General features: G+C 42.1%; 1 protein-coding gene across 4 annotated transcripts in view; it reads left to right on the top strand.

The window, feature by feature from the left end:
* The window catches only part of CD109 (CD109 molecule), a 143,025-nt gene that overhangs the window by 21,498 nt on the left and 99,001 nt on the right, over positions 1 to 22,526 (top strand). For 2 of the 4 annotated variants that reach the window (XM_027092370.1, XM_027092346.1), the window contains exons 2-3: positions 744 to 916; positions 19,085 to 19,113. Coding sequence is in view for 3 of the 4 variants with exons in the window: in XM_027092346.1 (XP_026948147.1) it covers positions 744 to 916; positions 19,085 to 19,113 (202 nt within the window). In the remaining variant the exon portion in view is untranslated. Of the gene's footprint in view, positions 1 to 743; positions 917 to 13,050; positions 13,127 to 19,084; positions 19,114 to 22,526 lie in introns of those variants that run through there. The other 2 variants (XM_027092361.1, XM_027092353.1) reach the window with 2 other exon arrangements.

The raw sequence follows: 22,526 nt of genomic DNA, 5'->3' as shown, positions 1-22,526 counted from the left end.
TTTCTTGGGTAGATGCCCAAACATAAAGGTTTCAATAAGAAACAAACGAAATCCGTGTGTGTGTGTGTGTGTGTGTGTGTGTGTGTGTGTGTGTGTGTGTATGTGTGTGTGTGTCTTTAAGCCAAGAACAAAAAATTACGCTGGGATGATGTCTTCTGTAAAGGAGAAGTTTAGAGGCTAGTATTGATACTTTGCCAATAACTTCTGCGTGTCCCAGTGTAAGCCATCCTGTGCTATTTGTGGTTTATAAAATGGAAATAATAACACAGGCCGGTCCTCTAACAGTGCATGGATTACCGCATTAAAATTGATTTATGGGAATGTATCAATAAAACATGATAAATATAATGAACACTGCTGTATGTTATATATGAAAGTTATGAAGAGAGTAAATCCTTAGAGTTCTGACCACAAGGAAAAATATGTATTTTTTCTATTTCTTTAATTTTGGATCTATATGAGATGTTGAATGTTCACTAAACTTATTGTGATAATCATCTCATGATGCATGAAAGTCGAATCAATTATATCTCAATAAAACTGGATAAAAAATGGATTTATGGGGATTATTGTTGTTTCAATAGCATTTCAGTGCAGTTGCTAAATGGAGCAGTGAGGCAATATTAATTGGAACAGTTGCAACTGGCACAGTATAGGGAGCCTATGAAATTTGAGGATCTCAAAAGAATGGAGATGTGAGGGTAAGAAACTTTGTTTTTCCCTTGTTGTTGGGAACTCTTTAGGCCCAAGTTTCTGGTGACAGCCCCTGGGATCATCAGACCTGGGGGAAATGTGACCATTGGGGTGGAGCTTCTGGAACACAGCCCCTCACAGGTCACTGTGAAGGCGGAGCTGGTCAAGATAGCCGCGAACCTTGCCGTCTCTGTCCTGGAAGCAGAAGGAGTCTTTGAAAAAGGTAAGATAACAGCAGAGTCTTAACTCATCTGCAGTAATAATTGGAGTATGTTAATAAAGCCACGTGCTATGTGATGTAGTGGAGAAGCCCCCCATTTTCAGTGGCTTACACAATACCCTTTTATTTCTTACTCATGTGGAGTCCAAAATGATGTTCCTGGGATGCTCTTCCAGGTAGAGATTGTGAGGCCCAGGTTCCTTCCCCTTTGTGGCTCTGTCGTCACCAGTACGTGGCTTCCAATCTGAAGGGGAAGAGCGTGGAGTGTCTCCTGTGGGAGGTCTTTATGGGCCAGGCCTGGACGTGGCTCATATCATTCCTCCTTCCTCTGATGGCCACGTTTAGCTGCACAGGAGGCTGGGCACGTAGGACAGTGTGTGCCCAGAAGAGGAAATGGGCGTAGTTAACAGGCTGGCACAAAACCATATTTACGTATGGTTTATGCAAACCAGGTATGACCATATTTATTGGACGCAGAGGATTTTACTCAGTAGGCCTGTGGGTAGGAAAAGAAGTTAAAATCTAGTTTTATGGAATATTTTTTAGTTTTTTAAGTTACAGGAAAAAAAAGAAAAACAATGTAAAAGAAGTCGGACCCATTTGTAAAAGAACCCACATATCTTGTTTTAAATTTGGGTTCTAACCAGGCCCAGGATTAAATTGGGTCAGTGAATGTCTTCTTTTTCAATACTAAGGGCAGAATAATTTGGGGGGTAAATAGTTAAATAGGTAAACTTTCTTTCACATTAAAATGAACATTTAATTTTTTCTAATTGAAAGAGTAATGTATACTCAGTGCGAGCAACCTGGCAAATACTGGAAGTAAAGGGAATAAACCAAAATCCTACCTGTAATCCTACCACCCAACTGTAAACACTGTTAACTAGAAGCATGTTTAGATGTTTAGTCAGAGGCCAGCAATTGAGGCATAACTTCCTATAATGTTGAGTTATCCTTTAAAAGAATCATTTAAGAGCACAAAATGAAGGGTGGATGAGATTCCACAGTAGCTCATTATATAAATGTTTATCCTTTACCAGCATAGAGAAATTAACACCATCATGAAATGAGATAAAATCAAAGTTTATCTACATCCGAGGTTCTTTCTCCGTTGGGAAGTTGACTGACTGGGTGGGTAAGTTTGGAGTCAGGAAGAGGTGATGTGTGCAGGGGCCAGGCCACTTTGTCTTTCACAGGAGTAGTGTCAGGAAAGCGGGAGGCCTTGTTTCCCTGGAGAAGCAATGCAGTTAGCGCTTAAGATCTGAGACTGAGTCTTAGCACTAGCTGTGTGATCTTGGGCAGGTTACTTAAATGCTCTGAGCTTCAATTTCCTCATCTATAAAATGGGGATAATGTACTTCCCAGGGCAGTTATAAAGTTAAAATCAGTATCTAGTACCTATTAGGCACTCAATAAACAGTAGCTGTTAATATTGTAAATAGGAATACTATTGAAGAAGATGCAGGAAGCATCATTTCCTTTTTACATGGGGGCAGATCTCTTACTTTTATTATTGAACTATTTATTCTGAAAATGAATGACTCTTTGTCTTGTGATAATGGCTAAAGAAAATATTGAAATACTAAGTCACAGCAGACCATACTTAAGGTAGTTCCACATTCATTATTTATTCATTAAGAATTATCATTTTGGCTCTACTAGTGTGACAGTTTTACTACAATGCAAAGGTCCAGAATAACAAGGATGATCTTGATAAATACTTGGGCTTTGCTCGGACATTTGCGTGTGCTTATTCTAGAATTTCTCCTTTGTTGTCTTTTCTGCAGTCTCCTTCGTCAGTCTTGTTTCTTTTTTTCTGCAAATAGTACGAACACTGAGGTGCTTGTTACTGTGGCGTGGTTTTAAACTTTATTCTTAGATTTTTCCTCTGGGAGGAAAGTTCGTCATGCTTTTGGGTAAGGCTGAAGTGGGTCGGACGACACTATCCTGGGAGCTTAATGGATCTTTGAAAAAGAAAGAGAGAAAACGCACTACTTTCAGGGGCTGTTTTGGACGCAGTTGACCTACAGTTTCATTGAAAATACCATTGCAACCCTTCTCCCTCTTTCAAAGGAGAATGTTAACTTTGTTATCAGGGGCTGTGGGTCATTGTTCTCAGAGCAGATGCTTCCTGTAAAGTTAGGACTTAAGGACCAAGACATTTCTGCCTCCCTGTCCTTACATCCTTTGCTTTATCTGATTTCTCCAGGTGTAACAATATGTAGATAAAGGAGGACTTTCTAAATTAGTGGGGTCTGGATTCTTCCTAGGATTCACTTTTTCCTTGCCACATAAACACAAGCAAAGAAATACATTTTAGGTCTGATCATTTCATCATTTTCTTATGATGGACTCCAAGAGGTCCTGCCAAGGAAAGATTGGTTTTAATAAAGGTCTGCCTGCTAGCAGAGCTGGGTAAGGAGGGGGATTGTTTCTGAGTGGCTGTTTCTAGCAGTCCTGCTGTTCTTAGAAATTCCTGGGGCAGGGCGGTGTTTCACCATAACCAGAATGCATTTCTAGCTTAATTTGTGTCAGAAATAGTAATAGCTAAAGCATTAGAATTGCAGCGTATACCTTCCTTAATAAAGGCAGAAAAGTATGGCTTGTCCTCAAGGAAAAGTTCATTTATTTGTTTGGCAGATGTGGGAAAAATTTTGTTTACATTCCCATCCTTGAGGCCAGTAGCATGACAGTTAGTTTATTCATGTTTAAATATATTAATTTTATATTTATTGGGGATCAATTAATTTTTATTTATTTATTTTTGGGTGAACAATAGCCCTTGAGAAAAAGTGTTTCTAATAAACTTTGAGGAGTTCCTTAAGGGTATATTAATGCGTTTTTAGTGGTGACATTCAGATATTGAAGTGTACTTGTCATTGTTACGAACACCACTCTCATCATCCTCTATGGTGAATAGAACTAGGTTCCTAATCTTATCTTCTGTTGGACAGAAGAGTTAGTTAAGTAAATGTAGTTGATAAAATTCAGCAGGTAGTAATTACCAGAGAAGATGGAGCATCTATTGGCGTTTGAAATCAAGTCAGATTGTCTGTTGGTTGGAGAATGAGTCTGTCCCCTTATTTCTTAGCTTCCTGGCGTTTACCTCTTCCTTTACTGTGATGGTGCCCTGGAGTTCCATGCCAAATCAAGAAAAAAAGTGAAGAACATTGGAATTCACAGGTCATAAATGAGAGCTATCTTCTCATCTTTTTTTTTTTTTTTGCGGTACGCGGGCCTCTCCCGCTGCGGAGCACAGGCTCCGGACGCGCAGGCTCAGTGGCCATGGCTCACGGGCCCAGCCGCTCCGCGGCATGTGGGATCTTCCCGGACCGGGGCACGAACCCATGTCCCCTGCATCGGCAGGCGGACTCTCAACTACTGCGCCACCAGGGAAGCCCTCTTCTCATCTTTTAAAGCATGTGAAGGAATTGAATCATTTCTGATATCCTGGAAACCATAGTTTCTGCTTTATTTCCCGATCTCTTTTTACAATTTGAAATGTTCATTTGTAAACTTTCATTGTTTTTCCTGAATGAAATGTACTTCAAATAATAAAGAATACACCCCTTTCCTCCACTGATGAATTCTTTGTCGCTGGTTTCACATATACCTGATATAAGATAAAAACCTAAGGAACCACCATACTGTTCTCCATAGTGGCTGCACCAATTTACATTCCCACCAACAGTGCAGGAAGGTTTCCTTTTCTCCACACCCTCTCCAGCATTTATCGCTTGTAGACTTTTTGATAGCACAGGGAACTCTGCTCAACATTCTGTAATAACTTAAGTGGGGAAAGAATTTGAAAAAGAATAGATACCTGTATATGTATAACTGGGTCACTTGGCTGTACACCTGAAACTAACACAACATTGTTAATCAACAATACTTCAATATATTTTTTGATGATGGCCATTCTGACTGCTGTGAGGTGATACCTCATTGTAGTTTTGATTTGCATTTCAATATAATATAAAAAAATAAAATTTCTCCCCCCCACCCCCGGCAAAAAGAACAAAAGAAAAAAACCTAAACAGAAAATCTCAGCTGCAAACTTGGGTGCAAGGCAGGGCGTCTCCTGGCCTGGAGGCTCTTCTTATTTATTTATGGCGTCGAGCCTGCTTCCATCTTTCCACTGAAGGGTCTGGGTGAGGTGAACTCTATGTGTATGTCTGTATCCTTTAATAACTTGCCTTTTCTTCTTGCCCTAAAATCTGGGAGAGCTAATGGGGTGTTTACCTTCTATTCTTTAAGAATGAAACATTCTTCTTTGTCTTTATTGTCTTTTTAGCTCTCTCCCATTGACTATGGGGTGCTTTATTTTCTATCTCGATTCAGTAAGGATGGGAAGTCAGTATTTTATAATTGGAAATATTAGCTGAAGAACTTAAAAAACTCATCCAATTCTGTTTGGATGGCTTTCTGGTGGAAACAAATCTCCTGACATACATTTCATGGCTTGTAGATCGAAATCAGTAACTGGTTTTTATGAGCGTAGATGAATTAGTATGCTCTGTGTGCAGGTCTCCCAGGGAAGGTTTGCACGGGCAGCTGTGCCAGTAGAGCTCATTTTGAACTTGCAGTGACATGAGAATTATTTTTAAAGGGTGTGGGTTCTTCTTTCACATGTCTTTGGTATTGTGTGTAGTATATATTAGTAAGAAGGTGGGACCTGAGGATAAAGGACCAGAGTGTAGTCACGATGAGCGTGGGCTCTGAAACCAGGCTACCTGATGCCCTTCCATCAGTGGTTGTGTGTCTGTGGGCTGTCACCTTCTCACCAGGCTTCAGTTTAATCATCTGAAGAGCACTGGTTTCCACCTTGTACAATTATACGGTTAACGTGAGGGTGAAATGAGGTAACGTTTAAAGCACTTAAACACATAGGACTTACTCAAGTAATTGGTACCTATTGTCATTAGAAGATGATGGCAACAGTTATGTCAGAGGCAATTCTTAGTCACCTGTTGGGATGATCTTGAACTGGGGACTCTATAAAAGGCACCTCACTAGGAGGGGATGGGAAGGAACGTAACATATTAAATATTGAGTTTCCTTATAGTGCCAGGGACTTTATGCACAATTTTTAACTTCAATAACCCTTGGAGGAATGCACTATTATCTTCATTTTAGAGATAAGAAAACTGAGGCTAAGAGAGAATAGTTTTCCTGGGATAACACATTAAATGGTATAGCCTGAATGTGAAGTCGGTTCTGTTGGTACTGATGGTTCTGAAGTTGAAGGCTTTCCACTGCCTGAAAGAGCATGAAATACTTTTTGTTTGCGATATTGATGCAGTGTGGTATCAGTCTTCCTTGAAAATCATTTTCTCGTTTGCTTGTGGTAGTTCAGAGCTGGATCTCATGAAATCTAACCTGGATCTGAGAGTTGCAAGTTGCAATGCCAACTCTCCTCCTAATTTAGTTTGGGCTTCGTAGAATTTTGGAGCTGGTCGGGGTCTCAGAGATAAGCCAAATCAATCAGCTAGTTTATGGCTGAGGAGACTGGGGGGTGGTGTCTGGTGACTTGCCCAGGGTGAAACGCCTTTTGGTGGTAGAGCTGGAAACAGATCACAGGCGCCCACATTTGCAGCCGAAGCTACTTCCGTGATACTCTAGGAAACGCTCCGAACATATGGGGAACTCTGTGTGAGACTTAGGGTATATTTGCGAATGTTGCTTTATCTGATACGGAAGAAAATAAGGCTAACTAAGGAGTTTAGAAATGCTTACCTGCATTTTTGTGCCAGTTTCTTGTTTCAGCTCAAGGTGGAGTTGCTCTTTATGGACTAATGGTTCTGCAAGGGGTGGGAGTGGGTGGCTAGGCACCTCAGATCGTTTCTAAAACTAAATTCTGTTGCTGTATTTCTCAAAATGTGAGTCATACTTATTCAAAATGCAGATTCATGGTCACCCTATCAAGACATGGGTGAGGTCTGGGAATCTAAACTTTATTTTTTATTTTATTTTTTTTTGCGGTACGCGGGCCTCTCACTGTTGTGGCCTCTCCCGTTGTGGAGCACAGGCTCCGGACGCGCAGGCTCAGCGGCCATGGCTCACGGGCCCAGCCGCTCCGGGGCATGTGGGATCCTCCCGGACCGGGGCACGAACCCGCGTTCCCTGCATCGGCAGGCGGACTCTCAACCACTGCGCCACCAGGGAAGCCCCCTAAACTTTATTTTAAGCAGTCATCACAAGTGATTCTCAGCTGTGTTAAAGTGAGAACAACTGCCCTTCGGTTAGAAGGATTCTCATGGATTGTTCCGACCAAGTACCGGAAAACCTGAGGGTGAGAGGCAAGCCTTGGCAAGTTCTGTGATGATTCAAGGCAGCTGAAGGTCCCACCCAGATTTCTGTATTTGCCTTTCAAGTGGCCCCTAGCTCTAAACGTTGGTGTTAATGTAAAGCAGTGGAGAAACAGGTCTTGGGGCTTGACTATCAATCAGTGATGGAGTGAAGTTGAAAGTGAACAGACTGATTCTTTAAACTCCAAGCAAAACACGTACCGCTGCTCTTCTAAAGGGGAATGAGTCACTGAGGGCTTGTGGTGGGAGCAGAAATCAGATCCTGTAAGAATCTGGGCGGGGTTGCTGTTTGATCCATTATGTTGTTAAGAAGGATTTACAATGCTGGAACTCCTTGTTTCCCGGATGACGTTTCCCCCCATTAATTTATTATTTATTGATTATTTGCGGTACGTGACACATGAATGAATGGGGGGTGTGACAGAAGAGGAAGGAAGGCATTAGAGAAGGTTCAGAGGTTTCAGAAGGATAAGTATAATGTTAAAAGTGCAGAGGCTGGGGAGTTTTTATTTCTTGTTTGTGTCGAAAATTCAGCGTGGTTGGTAAATAGTGCTTCTGTTGTGTGACCCTGTGCCTGGTACCGTTACCTTTTACACCCAGAGCTGTACAGATGTCCATTCATGAGTGGTCCACCTCTGCTGATGTATTTGGCATTTTGTGGGAACAGTTACTTCACATACGAGAGAAGGGAAGGGTGTGTCAGAGGAAAAGAGCCCAGGGCTGGGAGTGGCAGACATGAGAAGGAGACAGAGCTTCGTGTGTGTGTGTGTGTGTGTGTGTGTGTGTGTGTGTGTGTGTGTGTGTGTGTTTTCTGAAAAGATGTTACATTCTGCTTTAGATGTAAGTGTGGGGAGACACCCAGGTGGAGATACGCAGCAGATAAGTTTGAAATTGTAACTAGGGGTAGAGTTGAAGGCGTTGTTTTCAGAGAGGCAGACAGTATTCGAAGTCTTGGTGGGAAGGCGTGGGATGTACAGGAGGCAGCGCTTATGGAAAGAACAAGCATGATGACAGGAGCTTGTGAGGAGGGAAAGAAGTCAGTGAAGCTCCTGGCCCGTGAGCAACCGAAGCAGGGATGGATTGGAGACGCTGAGACGTCTCAGAAGCCAAGGGAAGGAAGAAGACCAAGAAGTTAGGTCTTAACAGTATGTAGTGTCCCAGAAGGTCAGAGAAGAGAAGAGGACAGGAAAAAGGGCACTGGAGATCCTCAACTGAATGGTTTTCAGTCGATTGTTGGGAGCCAAGTTTTCAGTAATAAATAGGTGGTGAGGAAATATAATCAGAAAGTGTAGACCACTCTTTTCAAATTTTTATTTATTTTATTTTTATTTTATTGTATTTATTGTATTTTATTTTTTGCGGTACGCGGGCCTCTCACTGCTGTGGCCTCTCCCGTTGCGGAGCACAGGCTCCGGACGCTCAGGCTCAGCGGCCATGGCTCACGGGCCCAGCCGCTCCGCGGCATGTGGGATCTTCCCGGACCGGGACACGAACCCGTGTCCCCTGCATCGGCAGGCGGACTCTCAACCACTGCACCACCAGGGAAGCCCGACCACTCTTTTTTTAAAAAAATTACTGCAGTAGCCTCCTAGGTTATCTTTTTTTTTTTTCTCCCTACACTTACGGCTTTATAGTCTATTCTCAATCCAATGGCCAGAAAACATAGGCCAGATTTTGTCACTCCCCATCTCAGTATCAGCCAATGGCCTTCCGATGACCTGTGAACCCTACGCGATCTAGCTCCCTTTGATCTCGTTTCACACGACTCCCACCTCACTCCGCAGCTTCTCTGGACTTCATGCAGGTCCTACAACACACCAAGCATGCTCCCATCTCAGGGCCTTTGCATTTACTCATCTCTCTACCTCTAATGCACTCTGCCAGCCAGATGTCTTCACGACTCAGCTGCTTAGGTTTTGATTCAAATATCACCTTTGCAGTAGACCACTCTGTAGAAGTTTCACAGTTGAAAGGAGAGAGGTGGATTGTCTCTTAAAAAACACAGTAGAGGGCTTCCCTGGTGGCGCAGTGGTTGAGAGTCCGCCTACCGACGCAGAGGACACGGGTTCATGCCCCGGTCCGGGAAGATCCCACATGCCGCGGAGTGGCTGGGCCTGTGAGCCATGGTCGCTGAGCCTGCGCGTCCGGAGCCTGTGCCCCGCAACGGGAGAGGCCACAGCAGTGAGAGGCCTGCATATGGCAAAAAACCAAAAAACGAAAAACAAAACACAGTAGAGAGGTAAAAGGGTTGATGCAAAGGGGAGGGGTGGATAATTCAGGGTAAGAAGAGAATCAGGTTCGAGAGCACGGGTGAGTGGATTATCGTTAAAAAGTACTTTTTCCTCTGATGTAAGAAGAAACAGAAGAGAAAGAAATATTTTGAAGTCTGAACTTGAGATGAATAAAATTGAAATATGATTTTAGAAAACCTTGCTATAGTTTCCTCTAAATTGTGCAGATCTGTCATCTCTTTGTAGGAAGTGGGGATAAACGTTAAAAGCAGTGGCTCACTGGGGAAAGAAACAGAATTGGAGATATTCCCTGGTGCTGCGCTAACCTGGGTCCCTGCTGGATTGTGGGCTATTGGGATGCAAGGGCTGACACCCGTACTGGCATCAGGGGAGGGCACACAGGAGACCGGGGAAGAGAGCTTTTCATGGTGGACGTGTGCCTCACTTGAAGCTTGAGGGGATGGGGTAGAGGCATTTTATTATCACTGTGGTTGTAAGTGTGAATAAGAAGTGGAGTTGTAACTCATCACATCTTGGTCTGGGCTAATAGGACCTCATACCAAAGGTACAGTGACAGAACTGGAGGAGTGGAAATTGTGGGGGTCCTCTGTCCCTTCTAGTCTTCACTTCCCTTAGGAAAACCCCATGACCTGACTTTCTTCCTTTGCAAGAGTGAGGGTGAAACTGATCAAAGAAGATTTGGTGGAGGCAGCGGAGTAGGGAGGTGGTGGGCAGGTCTGTGGGTCTTTAGTTCTGAAGAAGTGATTCATGAATTAAAATCTGAAAACCAGAGTGGTAAAGCGCTTGGAAATAAACAGGGAGGAAGGTGTTTTAAGAGCACCTGGTAGGGCTTCCCTGGTGGCGCAGTGGTTGAGAGTCTGCCTGCCAATGCAGGGGACACGGGTTCGTGCCCCGGTCCGGGAGGATCCCACATGCCGCGGAGCGGCTGGGCCCGTGAGCCATAGCTGCTGAGCCTGCGCGTCCGGAGCCTGTGCTGCACCACGGGAGAGGCCACAGCGGTGAGAGGCCCGCGTACCAAGAGCACCTGGTAGCTTCTTTTGGCAGGACAACGTTAGGAGTTTACATTTATGAAAATGTAGCTGGCAGAAACGATTTAGTATTATAAATTTAAATTTCACTGAAATACGTGTTACATCTCCTCAGGAAGAGAGGCACCAAATTGTATATGACACAATACTGGTGGCGTAAATGTTTGGTGACCACACAGAGTTCCTGTCCTTCTGTTCTTTACGAGGAAGCAAAGCAGATTTCATTTCATGTGCCAGCTCAACTTGATTGTAGAGGCTGCTCGGAGTGCTGTGTTGACGGTTTCAGGTCAAGCGTGGGTTTACTGAAATAGTGGTTGGATTAGCTGTGTCTGCCATGCATGGGAACGGGGAGTGTGGAATGAATGTTGCAAAGGAGCCTATTGCGTTGAAGACGATGGTCCCCTGGAGGGCTACATAGGTGCTTGAGGCAATAACAACATGGATAAGAGAAAATATGGAAGAGTGGGTGTGTCCAGATACCAACGTGAGAGTGCAGTAAGCTACAGAAGCGAGACAGGAGGGAGTATGAGGTTTTTTGGGACTGGTATTTTAGAAGGAATTAGCTGGGTCTGTCCTGTACAGTTTGGGAGACTCTGGAGCCGCATTGGAACTGGGCCCTTAGCACTACTTCTTACTACCTGTGTGGCCTTGGGCAGGTCGTTCATCTCATCTAGTCTCAGTGTCTTCATCTGCATAAAAGCAACAATAATAGTACGTACCTCAGAACACTGTTGTGAGGATTAAACGAGACAGTGCTTTAGAGCTGCACCGTCCAATATGGTAACCACATGTGGTTTTTGAGCACTTGACATGTGGCTCGTACATCTTAAGATGGGCCGTGAGTATAAAATACACACTGGATTTTGAATACTTTTACTGCCAAAAACTGCGGCAAAACTCAATAATTGTTTCATATTGATTACAAATTTTATGGTAATATTTTAGATACATGGGATTCAATAAAATGTTATTAAAATTAATTTCATCCATTTCTTTTTCCTTTTTTTTTTTAAATGTTTTATTCTTTTTCCTTTTGTAATGTACTGCTTTAGGACGTTTACCATGGTGCCTAGCACACAGTAAACACTTGGGAATGTCAGCTATGTTATACCGCGCGTCTCCCGGCATCACACCTAGCCCTGATGCCTCCCTCTCAAGCGCAAGCCTGTGGCATGAGGCCAGGTGTCTGTGTTTTAGCTTTTTTTTTTTAATGCCGTGTGTCTCTATTGATGGCTCTTTGATTCTGACTGGAGTGGGCCTTCAACCTTACTCCTCATACCTTGAGGAAGGAGGATGTCTTCCCCAAAAGAGCCCCACACCATAGGGGTCGGTAAACTGTTTCCGTAAAGGGCCAGATGGTCGACACGGTAGGTTTTGCTGGCCTGTGGTGTTGGTTGCAGCCACTCGGCCATTGTAGCGTGAAAGCAGCCATAGATGGTGCGTAACAAAGGAGCGTGCTCGTGCACCGACAGAAATTTACCTATGGACCCTGAATTTGGAGTTCGTATAATTTCCACGTGTCACAAAATATTATTCTTTTTAGTTTTCCCAGCTATTTAAAACCATTTTTAGTTCATGAACTGTACGAAAACAGGCATGGGGCAGACTTGGCCTGTGGGCTGCAGATTCCTGACCCTGCCATAATAAATGCCATGTACATTTAGCGGCCCAGAGCCTGGCTTGATTGGTTTTTCATATGTATAGAACCTAACATTTAGTTTATTTTTTTTAAATTTTTTTTTTGCTGTACGTGGGCCTCTCACTGCTGTGGCCTCTCCCGTTGCGGAGCACAGGCTCCAGACGCGCAGGCTCAGCGACCATGGCTCACGGGCCCAGCCGCTTCGCGGCATGTGGGCACGAACCCGTGTCCCCCGCATCGGCAGGCGGACTCCCAACCACTGCGCCACCAGGGAAGCCCTAACATTTAGTTTATATTGTACCATTTTATTTATTTTACTTTTAGTGGGTTTTCATTTGACCTATTTTATACTCAGTGGTCTAAATGGAACAAAACATTTTTTATGAAACTGTTATTTATTGAGATATTTGTAAGCAAGGGGAAGCAGGAGAGAAAAAACTTAAAGGAGTGTGTAGGGACCAAAGGAAACTTTTTTGTTTTGTTTTCTTTGAAATACTTGTGTTTTCTGTATGGATTGAATTCACTGAAGAGTTCCTTGGCTTAAAAATGACATTAAACCACGAAGCAGAAACATATTTTAAGGTTTTATCTTCCATGGATCTGTGGTGGAAACCCCGTTTCCCACTTTCTCCATCTGTGATCAAAGAAAATGCTGAATAATGAGGGTATTGATGAAAGAATATTTAATAACTTGGTAAAGAGGTCAAAACTTTTAGTTGCAAAAGTGATGTCCTTAAGTTCATTATTGTACATTACTGAACAGCAGAGAGCTGCCAAAAGTAATTAACCAGTAAATACTAAGCCAGGTACATGTATGGTGGAAAATCCTTTTTTTTCCCAATAGAGAATACTTCTGGACCTAGTTGGATTTCCAATTACACACTCTCCTTCCCTTCAGGGATTTTCTGCAGAGCTGTCTGGTGAGCACAGATGTCAGAAGAGGCAGCATATGGCATTATGGAGTGTGTTTAAAAAGTTAAGGAAAGGTTAGTTTTTGTGTATGCTTATTACACAATTTAAAAATAGCTTTGACTCTATTTGTAAATCAAATGACGGCCAGCTCTCAGGCCTGTGCCAAGTGTGAAGCTTTAAAACAAGGTTTCTTTTGAGTGGCTTTGGTGGCATTGGGAAGGAGAAAGCACTGCAGGAATTTTAAGATCTACTTTCTCTGGTTATACACAAAAATGATCTGAGTTTTACAGAGATTATCTGCAGTGAACATTGAGAAGGACTTCACAGAACAGAGCGCATCTTTAGTCAGTGATTGAGAATGCCGTGCAGCATTTTAAGAGGTGGTGACTATTTCCCTTGTCTGTGTAGAGCCCGGAGCTCCGGCAAAAGGGAGAAAAAAATGTTCACAACAATTTGCAAATACAATCTATTTCATCCTCAACCTAGCAACCACAGAGAAAGAGATGACTATTTCTCATCTGCACTCCTACCACCCTGCCCCCGATTTTATATTTTGGTGCCGTAAATTACTGCTAGAATGTTAGGACATTCAAATAAGACTTTACTAAGTGCCTAGGAAATTCCAAGCTGCCCTTGTCAATTTAGAGGGAAGACAAGTTGCAAAAAATCTCTAGTACTTCAAGTCAACCTTTTAATAAGGATGCATGAGACAAGTGAGCGGACTTTAAATTGGATCTCTCTGCACATCCTTTGAGTCACTCCTGAATCCAGCAAGAATTAGGGGTTTGTGGGAGCCTCTGTGCTCCTGCACCCTAGCTTCTGGGGGCAGCTGTGTGTTTCTTGGGTCTGTGATGGACACGGTCACATGTCAGAGCAGTGAGACCCAGGCATGCAGTCTACCCTCTCTTCCAATTTCTCTTTAATGAGAAAACCCCTCAAAGCTTTGACTCTATGAAGAGTCCCATTAAAAACAGAAGTTCTGTGAATGGGATTTCCTGCACTTCACATCTGGGTAGCTGGCTTTGAATCGCTGAAATGCTCGCCCTTCAGTTGATCAACCTACTAGGTTTATTTGGATTGGAGACTCGAAGCTGTTTTTTACTTTCTCCTTGCTTAGTGTCACTTAGATAAAAATAAATTACGCCCCCTTCCCCAACACACACACAGACTCACAGACAGACACGCACAGAGAGAGACACACAGACACACACGCAGACACACACATGCAGACACGCGCCCACACACACGCAGACACGCGCACACACACACGCAGCCTTTAGTCTGTGAGATTGCCGGTGATGGGAGGTAGCCAGTGTGTCAGGCCCAAAGGAAGCACATTGTTTCCTCCAGTCACTGGGCTGAGAAAATAGTCAAGCCCGATGGTTTATCCTAAAGTCACGAAACATCAGTGACTCTGAATAATCGAGGGCGCTGTTTTGCTGGGGCCCAGCTCCCTGCAGTTTAGTATTTCTGATTTTATTCCACTGTGGGACGTTGTGGTGGGTACCACGCTGTACCACCCGGAACCAGCCTGTCGGGGATGAAGACTCATTCCCTGAAGCTGCTGGGAAGGTTGCAGCCCACCACCCTCCAAGCCAGCTTCCTGGGGGCTGCACCGCTAGGGAGACTCACCCTGCCCCAGGGGAGCTCCTCCTTGGGTGGAGGTCCAGCCCCTCCCCACCACTCAGGACAAGTCTCAGGGGTCAGCGCTGCTTCTGAGGGCGCCCCGTGGACGCAGCTTGAGCCTGTGTTGAGGCTCTTGCCCTCCCCTCATCCCCAGTCCCGCCTCTGCATCCCTCCCCTTCTCTAGGTGCTGGTCCCAGGCTCTCGCCCTGTGCTTGAATCACCGTGTCCGAGTCGGCTTCCCAGGGAACCCGACCTTAGACACGTGTGGTTCTTGTTTCCTTTGAAGATGGGTTTTTCCGATCTCGAAATTAGCTTCAAACGTATGAAAACGGTGAAGTGTGAAGAACTGATCAAAAGAGTTAAGAAATTTTCTAGCTTTTATATCCTTTCCAGAAGTTCTTGTATAACACGAATTGTTTCAATTAGCTCCACCATTGCAGCGCCTATAGTGTAACTGAGGGCTGGGAGAAACATTGTGGAAGAAGGATCTAGGTTCTGGTGATGACTAACGTAGAGCTGAGGAGAGCCCGGAGTCCAAGGGGATTGCGATGTTGAACCTGTGTGACTGAGGCAATAAGGGTGTCAACATACACAAAGAGGCTACACAGGCTGTGCAACTTTTATAATAATCAAAGGTGGGTAGAATGCAAGAACACAAGTACAGCTGCCGTTCTTCTACTGAGAGGCAGTGGCTTAGAATCTTAGCTCCATTACTTCTTTCCTGTGTGACCTTGGGGAAGTCACTTAATATCTCTGTGATTCAGGTTCTCATTTGTAAAATAAGGATAATAATACTTAATATTGCTAGTTAATCTTTTTTATTTCAAACGTGTTCCAGTTATCTTTTGCTGTGAACGAACCTCCCAACACTTAGTAGCTTCAAACAGCAATGGTTTATTACTTCTTACGAGTCTCACTCAGTCCACTTGTACACACAAGTTTGATGATTATTCGCCTGAATCAGTTATTACCATTATTGTTGTGGAATTTTCTAATTCCATGATTCCTTATGCATTTATTTATTGGAATTCTATGGTAAAGAATAACTTTTTCTGAATATATATATATGTAGAAATGAATCTGTTTGCTGTACAGCAGAAACTAACACAACATTGTAGATCAACTATACTTCAATAAAATAAATTAAAAATTGTAAAAAAACACCCCTTTTTCTTCTCCTTCATTTAGTCATCTATTAAATTATATATCAGCACAAACTCATACTCTTATTTTATTCAGTAGGTTATAATCCATTATTTATTTGAATGTTCAAGTTATCTGACCATTATCATCATAATGTTCAACTTGAACGTTCAAATAATTAAAAATATTTTTTTCAGATTTCCCATAGTTTCCCTGTCCACATGTATGGATAGCCTTCCCTATTATCAACATCACCCACAAGAATGGCACATTTTTTTTTTTTTTACCAAGGATGAACCTGCAATGTTGCATCATAATCACCCAAAGTTCATAGTTCATGTGAGGGTTCACTCTAGGTGTTGTGAATTCTGTGGGTTCTGATGAATGTGTAATGACATATGTCCATCATCATAATATCATACAGAGTATTTTCATTGCCCTAAAATTACCCTATGTTCTGCCTGTCAGAGATCCGTTGACAGTATTTATAGGGTCTATTTCTGGGCTGTCTATTCTGTTCCATGGATATATTTGTCTATTCTTTTGCCAGTATCACATGGTCTTGATTACTGTAGCTTTATAGTAAGTCTTGAAGTCAGGTAGCATTATTCTTCCAACTTTGTTCTCCTTCAGTATTACGTTAGCTATTCTGGGTCTTTTGCTTCTCCAGGTAAACTTTAGAATCAGTTTGCTGACATCCATGAAATAACTTGCTGGGATTTTGATTAGGATTTAGGATTGCATTGAATCTAAAGATCAAGTTGCGAAGAACTGATGTCTTGACAACTAAGTTTCTCTATTTATGAACATTGAATATCTCTCCATTTATTTAGCTCTTTGATTTCACTTGTCAGAGTTTTGTAGTTTTCCTCATCTAGATCTTGTACACGTTTTGTTAGATTTATGCCTATTTCTTTCTTTTTGGTGCTAATGTAAGTGGACCTTGTAATTTAACTTCAGGTTCCACTTGTTCATTGTTGGTATACAGTGACCATAATATTTTTAGTTGAGAAGACACACTGTCCACAAGTGCTGAGCTACCTGGTAAAATCAGAGAAAATTCTGATGTGTGGAGGGTATTCTCAATTTCAATTTTTTCCCATATTGAACTGTTTATGTGTTTCAGCCCAAATATTTTGCAGGGTCTGCCTATGCCTCTTCTCAACAAATATTTTTACAAGACAGAACTTGTTAGTTGTCTTTATTTATGGTTCTTTTGAGTGTTTCATCAAGTTTAGTTGCTGCATCATTATGGGGCTTCTCAATTTCCCTTCAATTCAGTATAGAATATGCCTCTCCCATTAAAAGCAAGAGCTTAATGAACAGAAGTTTCTTCCCACAAATGGAGATGTTCTCAAAGCATGATTATACAATTTCAAAGTTAAATCTTGTGCAGGTTAAACCCATCTCATATTAATATTTTGCTAAACCAAAAAAAGATCCGGGACAAATACTCAATCAGAATGCGGGGATAACAGTGTGACCCCAGACCATTCTGGTGAGGGCTCGCCTGTCTAAAAGGCCTTTTGTGGTCTGGTCCAGCCTCATCTCTACTGCCTCTCCTGCCTCTGGTCGTGTCTCACACAGCTCTTCTCTTCAGTAGACTCCATGCCTTTGCACTTGTTGCTGCTCTGCCTGGAAACTGGTCCCCTCCATTCTCACCTGGCTCGTTTTTCCTTATCCTACAGCCCTAGACTGCATCATTTCCTCTAGGCGCCTCCCGTGGCCCCTCTGACGTGCCCTCCCCCGCCCCTATTGCAGCCGTTCCGTGTGGACCTATATCTGTTCAATTGTTCTGCCTCCTTCACCTTTTCAAGACATTCTTTGTCCCGTGTCCTAATTATTGAAGAGCGCTGCTCCTTGCTTCCTAGGGTGACAGCTATTAGATCAACTGATCTGTGCTGTGTGATCAGTGACTCGATGAGTTGCTTATCTGCTTCTGAGAACATACTTGTAGTTCACTGAGGCCCTTTGGGGCAGTGGCCAAAGTGGGGTGCACACATCTGGGAGTCACAAGACCATTTATAAGGGAGTAGGTAGAAAATATACTAACTTTTATTTCCATTATTTTATTGAGAAAAACTAAGAAAGTCAGGTTTTCTAATATTTATATTTTGGTTGAGAAAGTACATGTATATAACTTTATACATCTAACTTGACGTGGTACCGTGCACCAAATATTCGTATCGATTGAGTACTCCATCATAAACATCTGAAGCCCACTGCCGTAGAGGCACACTGACATGCCAGTGGGTGACGCTTCAGGCTTTTTGGCAGTGTAATGACATATTTATCCTACGTGCCAGCCACTGTTCTGTACCGTTTACAGGGACTGGCTTACTTATTCCTTACAGCCACCTTGTGTGATTGCCTTCATTTTGTGGGTGAAAAAATTGAACCTGGAGAATCAGGTAACATGTTCAAGGACAGGACTAGTATGTGGCTGATTTGGGATAGAACCTATGTGGTCTGATTGCAGAGGCCACTCGCTTCACCCCCGCTCCATACTGTACCTGTCTGTTCCCATGGGGTGGGCACATGTGGCCTCCAGGAGGAGAGGGACCATGTCTGTCTTGTTCACTGTGGTACCCTTATAAGTGTTTCTTCAATGAATGAAGGAACCGAGGGCCTGTCACCACCTCTGAATTCATGTCCCTTAAATGGGAACTTTGAATAAGTACTCTTTTATTTTTAACTTGAAACATTTTTTCCCTTGCAATAAATAGAGTTGATGAGAAATTGGCATGGGTTAAATTAGCAGTCTTTTTTAGGAACTTACATGAAAAATGTCTGCATCATTTTAATACTAATGGTCAGTTATAAGTCCCAGCTCACCCCTGATGTGACTAATGCCTTCCTTTTTTCCCTTTATCATGAGTGTATGAGAAATGAACATTAGAAATGAACCTCAGCTTCCCTCTGTACACTGTATGGAGTGTCCCTCAAACATGTACAGCCTTAAAAGGGTAACAAGAGCAGTGGCAACTTACACATGGAAAAGAGAAGCAGAACGTAACTAATTTCTGGGGAGAGGTTTACCCACTGATCGCCTTTTAAGTCTTAATTCTTTGGCACAGGGATATGTAATAATCTCTCAGGTGTTCTGGGATTTAATAAAATTGTTTAGGTTTGGCTAAATAAGTTTGTGATTCTGTAAGTCTGATTCCCTCTACATCTGAAAGAGTATTAAGGGAGTCTTACAAGTTTTGTATTATATCACTGTATTTAAATTATGACTGTTTTCTTCCCCGTTTTCCTTTCAGGCTCTTTCAAGACACTTACTCTTCCACCCGTAAGTATTTATTAAAAAATTTGGTTTCAGAAATATACATTACGTCCGTGAAATAAATGAGTTAGTATTTTATTGGCTTTTATATTAATTTACATTCCTTGTGAGTTTGATGGAGTTCAGTTCCACCTTCAGATTGTTTAAGAATAATATTACTTCAGGGAGCTTGGATATTAGCCTCTTCAAACTCACAGTGGAGATTTTCCTCTCGTAAAATGGAGAACTTCACTGAGGGGGACTGGCCTGGACTGTTAGCATAGGTACCTGGGCGGGTTTGGTCCCGCTTCTGCCTTAACAAGCCTTCCAGTCTTGGGTGTGTACTCAATGCTGCATCCCAGTTTCTTTGTCCTGGAAAAGGGCAGTGCTTCACTGAGCTGAACTGTACCCCGAGGCAAAATAAAACAACAGTAATTGATACCGACCCTGTCTTTGTTTAAAATTTTGATCTTTTGTTTCGTAATTTAATTTTTGCATCACCTTTGCTATTTAAAACTATTGAAAATATTCAAAAACTTTAACTGTTGATTACTGAGTTTTTTGGGCACGCTCTTAAATTTTGCAGTTGAGGCAAGTGCCTGGCTCACGTCACCATGGTCCCGGTCCTGGAGGAGGGGGATAAAGGTATAGTCTATTTCATAGGGGTTACCTTGGAGGTGAAATGAGATGTGAACACGCCGTAGCATCTGCTACAGAAGTGGAAAGGGTTATTATTTTGTTGAGAGAGTCATAAAACCTGTTTATTAAATATGGTTTGTGAACTAGTCCTGTGTCTCATGGCTTTAATTTGGAAGTTTGTGCTTTTATTACTGTTTTGTTTTGGAGCTTCACACATTTAATGTACAGTCGAATAGAACAGAGCATCCACCAAGAGGACAATTTGGTGTACTTTTCTGGGACTAGATGACTGATGACTTTGACCCTGACACTTACGTAAGGTTGACATCTCCCGATGAGCCAGGTTCCCCGTTAACTCTTGAAGGTTACTTATCAAGCACCTTCAGAAACCACATTCATTTTGGGGTTCTTAGAGAATATAGTGCTCCCAAACTGTCCTTTATAAAAATTACTTACATTCTATAACTATTACGTTTCTCACCTATTTTTAAAAAATATTGATTTATTTACTTGGCTGCATCGGGTCCTAGCTGCAGCATGTGGGATCTCTTATTTATTTTTTAAAAAATTAACTGTGTTCTTCCAGTGTCTTTTTATTTTATTTTTTGATATTTATTTTATTTAATCTTTAAAAAATTTTCGGCTGCATTGGGTCTTAGTTGAGGCACGCGGGATCTTCACTGTGGCATGCAGGATCTTTTGTTGTGGTGCACAGGCTTCTCTCTAGTTGTGGTATGTGGGTTTTCTCTCTCTAGTTGTGGCACATGGGCTTAGTTGCCCCATGGCATGTGGGATCCCTGACCAGGGATTGAACCTGCATCCCCTTCATTGGAAGGCGGATTCTTTACCACTGGACCACCAGGGAAGTCCCAGCGTGGGATCTTTTAGTTGCGGCATGTGGGATCTTTAGTTGTGGCATGTGGGATCTAGTTCCGTGACCAGGGATCAAACCCGGTCCCTTTGCATTGGGAGCGCGGAGTCTTAGCCACTGGACCACCAGGGAAGTCCCTGTTTCTTACTTATTATTATGTTTGTACTTACCTTACTAACAAATATACTGTTGTAATAATAGAAAGTGGAGTTGGGGGGAGGGAAGCCCTGAGCAGGCAGACGTGGGGAAAAAAACCCAATCTTAGTGACAATAAGATGTTAGGCTGCATTAATGTGACCTCAGACATTAGGTGCTGGCCCACCGGTGTCTGTGTCCATAACTCTGTTGAAAAAGTATTACAGTGAGAAGATTAAAATAAATCCTGTGTAATATAATTGTCTGGTAGCAGAAGGGGTTGAGATTTCAGTTCAGGAATCACAGCTCAACGCATAATAACTGTCTGCTTTCCTCAGAGACGTCTGCAGTGGCATGGCCTGGAGTGTAGCAAGTCTGGAAGGGGCAGGCATGTGGGCGGACGAGGGCACTCTGGCTGATTCCCATAATGTGCCTATAAGCTGTACTTGTCCCAATTAGCTACAAATTTGGCTACTATTAGCCTTAAAGTCTTAACCATGCGGAATACTGATCCCAACGTCTTATATTTGTCTTTAATATTATGCCATTTCTATTGTATGTAGATATAGCAATTATTTATTGAAAGATTTACCAGGAGTTATATTTAGGACTAGATCCCTTTTTAGTAAAACAAAATTTTAAAGGCTTAGTCATAAAGTGTCTGGGAAAATTTAATAACTCTTGGCAAAAATAGAAGGTTCTGCATTTTTATGAGTGTTCAATTAAAATAGACCCATCTTTCCAAGTGCTCTTGCATTCTGATGCTTGTAGATGTAATATTTTAAATTATTTTTTAACGTCCTCCTGAAGTTTTGCTATAAAATATGAATATATTGGCTGCATTAAAACAAATATGTTTTTAATATCTAACTGGCTCATTGTTTCTGTTTTTGATACAGTAAAGTCAGCCTTCAATAAGGAGTAAATAACAAACAGAATTTACACTTAACCTAAAGATTATTGTTTGTACAAAACGTGCTAGAAAAAGTTTCTTTTTATTCTCTTTGTAAGTAAATCCAACTTAAAACGAGGGAGTGGTTTTTAAAATTAACATGCCTAAAAACTTTTTTTAAATTTTATATTGGAATATAGTTGATTTACAATGCTGTGTTAGTTTTAGATGTACAGCAAAGTGAATCAGTTATACATATACATATATCTATTCTTTTTTAGATTCTTTTCCCATATAGGTTATTACAGAATACTGAGTATAGTTCCCTGTCCTATACAGTAGGTCCTTATTGATTGTCCATTTTATGTATAGTAGTGTATATATGTTAATCCAAACCTCCTAATAAAATTAGAATGCTTTTAAAGTTTAATTACTAATATATTTTAAAATAGAAACTATCATCTTAAATTTCTCAGTTTTATTTTGAAAGTTATTTGAAATTACCATTACTTTTGGTAACTGGAGTTATTAGTGAAATAAAGTAGGATAAATACTATTGTGTTGTTTGTTTCCTTAAGACAGTTGATCTTTCAGAGAAGTTGGTTTCAGACGGCCCGGATTAGAATAAGGAATCCATTTATTGTCCATCAAGAACCTTTCTGAACATGCCTCTATCATCTACCCGGAGAGTTTGCGTTTATGTATACACAAAATAGACTTAGCCTAACTGAGAATCAACTGTGCTCAACTCAGATGCTCGTTGATATTTTGTTGATCTAAGCCCTGGGTATTGTATACCCCCAGACGCTTATTCTGCTGCCGGACAGTGTCTGTATATGGGAACTACATCTTTCCCCAGCCCCGTGACCTCAGTTCAACACGTAGGATCCAAAACCTCTGTGG

The sequence above is a fragment of the Aethalodelphis obliquidens genome, unplaced genomic scaffold (assembly GCF_003676395.1).
Source record: "Aethalodelphis obliquidens isolate GAN/ISIS:26980383/991018 unplaced genomic scaffold, ASM367639v1 scaffold3, whole genome shotgun sequence".
In the NCBI taxonomy this organism is placed as follows: Eukaryota; Metazoa; Chordata; class Mammalia; order Artiodactyla; family Delphinidae; genus Aethalodelphis; species Aethalodelphis obliquidens.
This window is presented reverse-complemented; position numbering and strand designations above follow the sequence as displayed.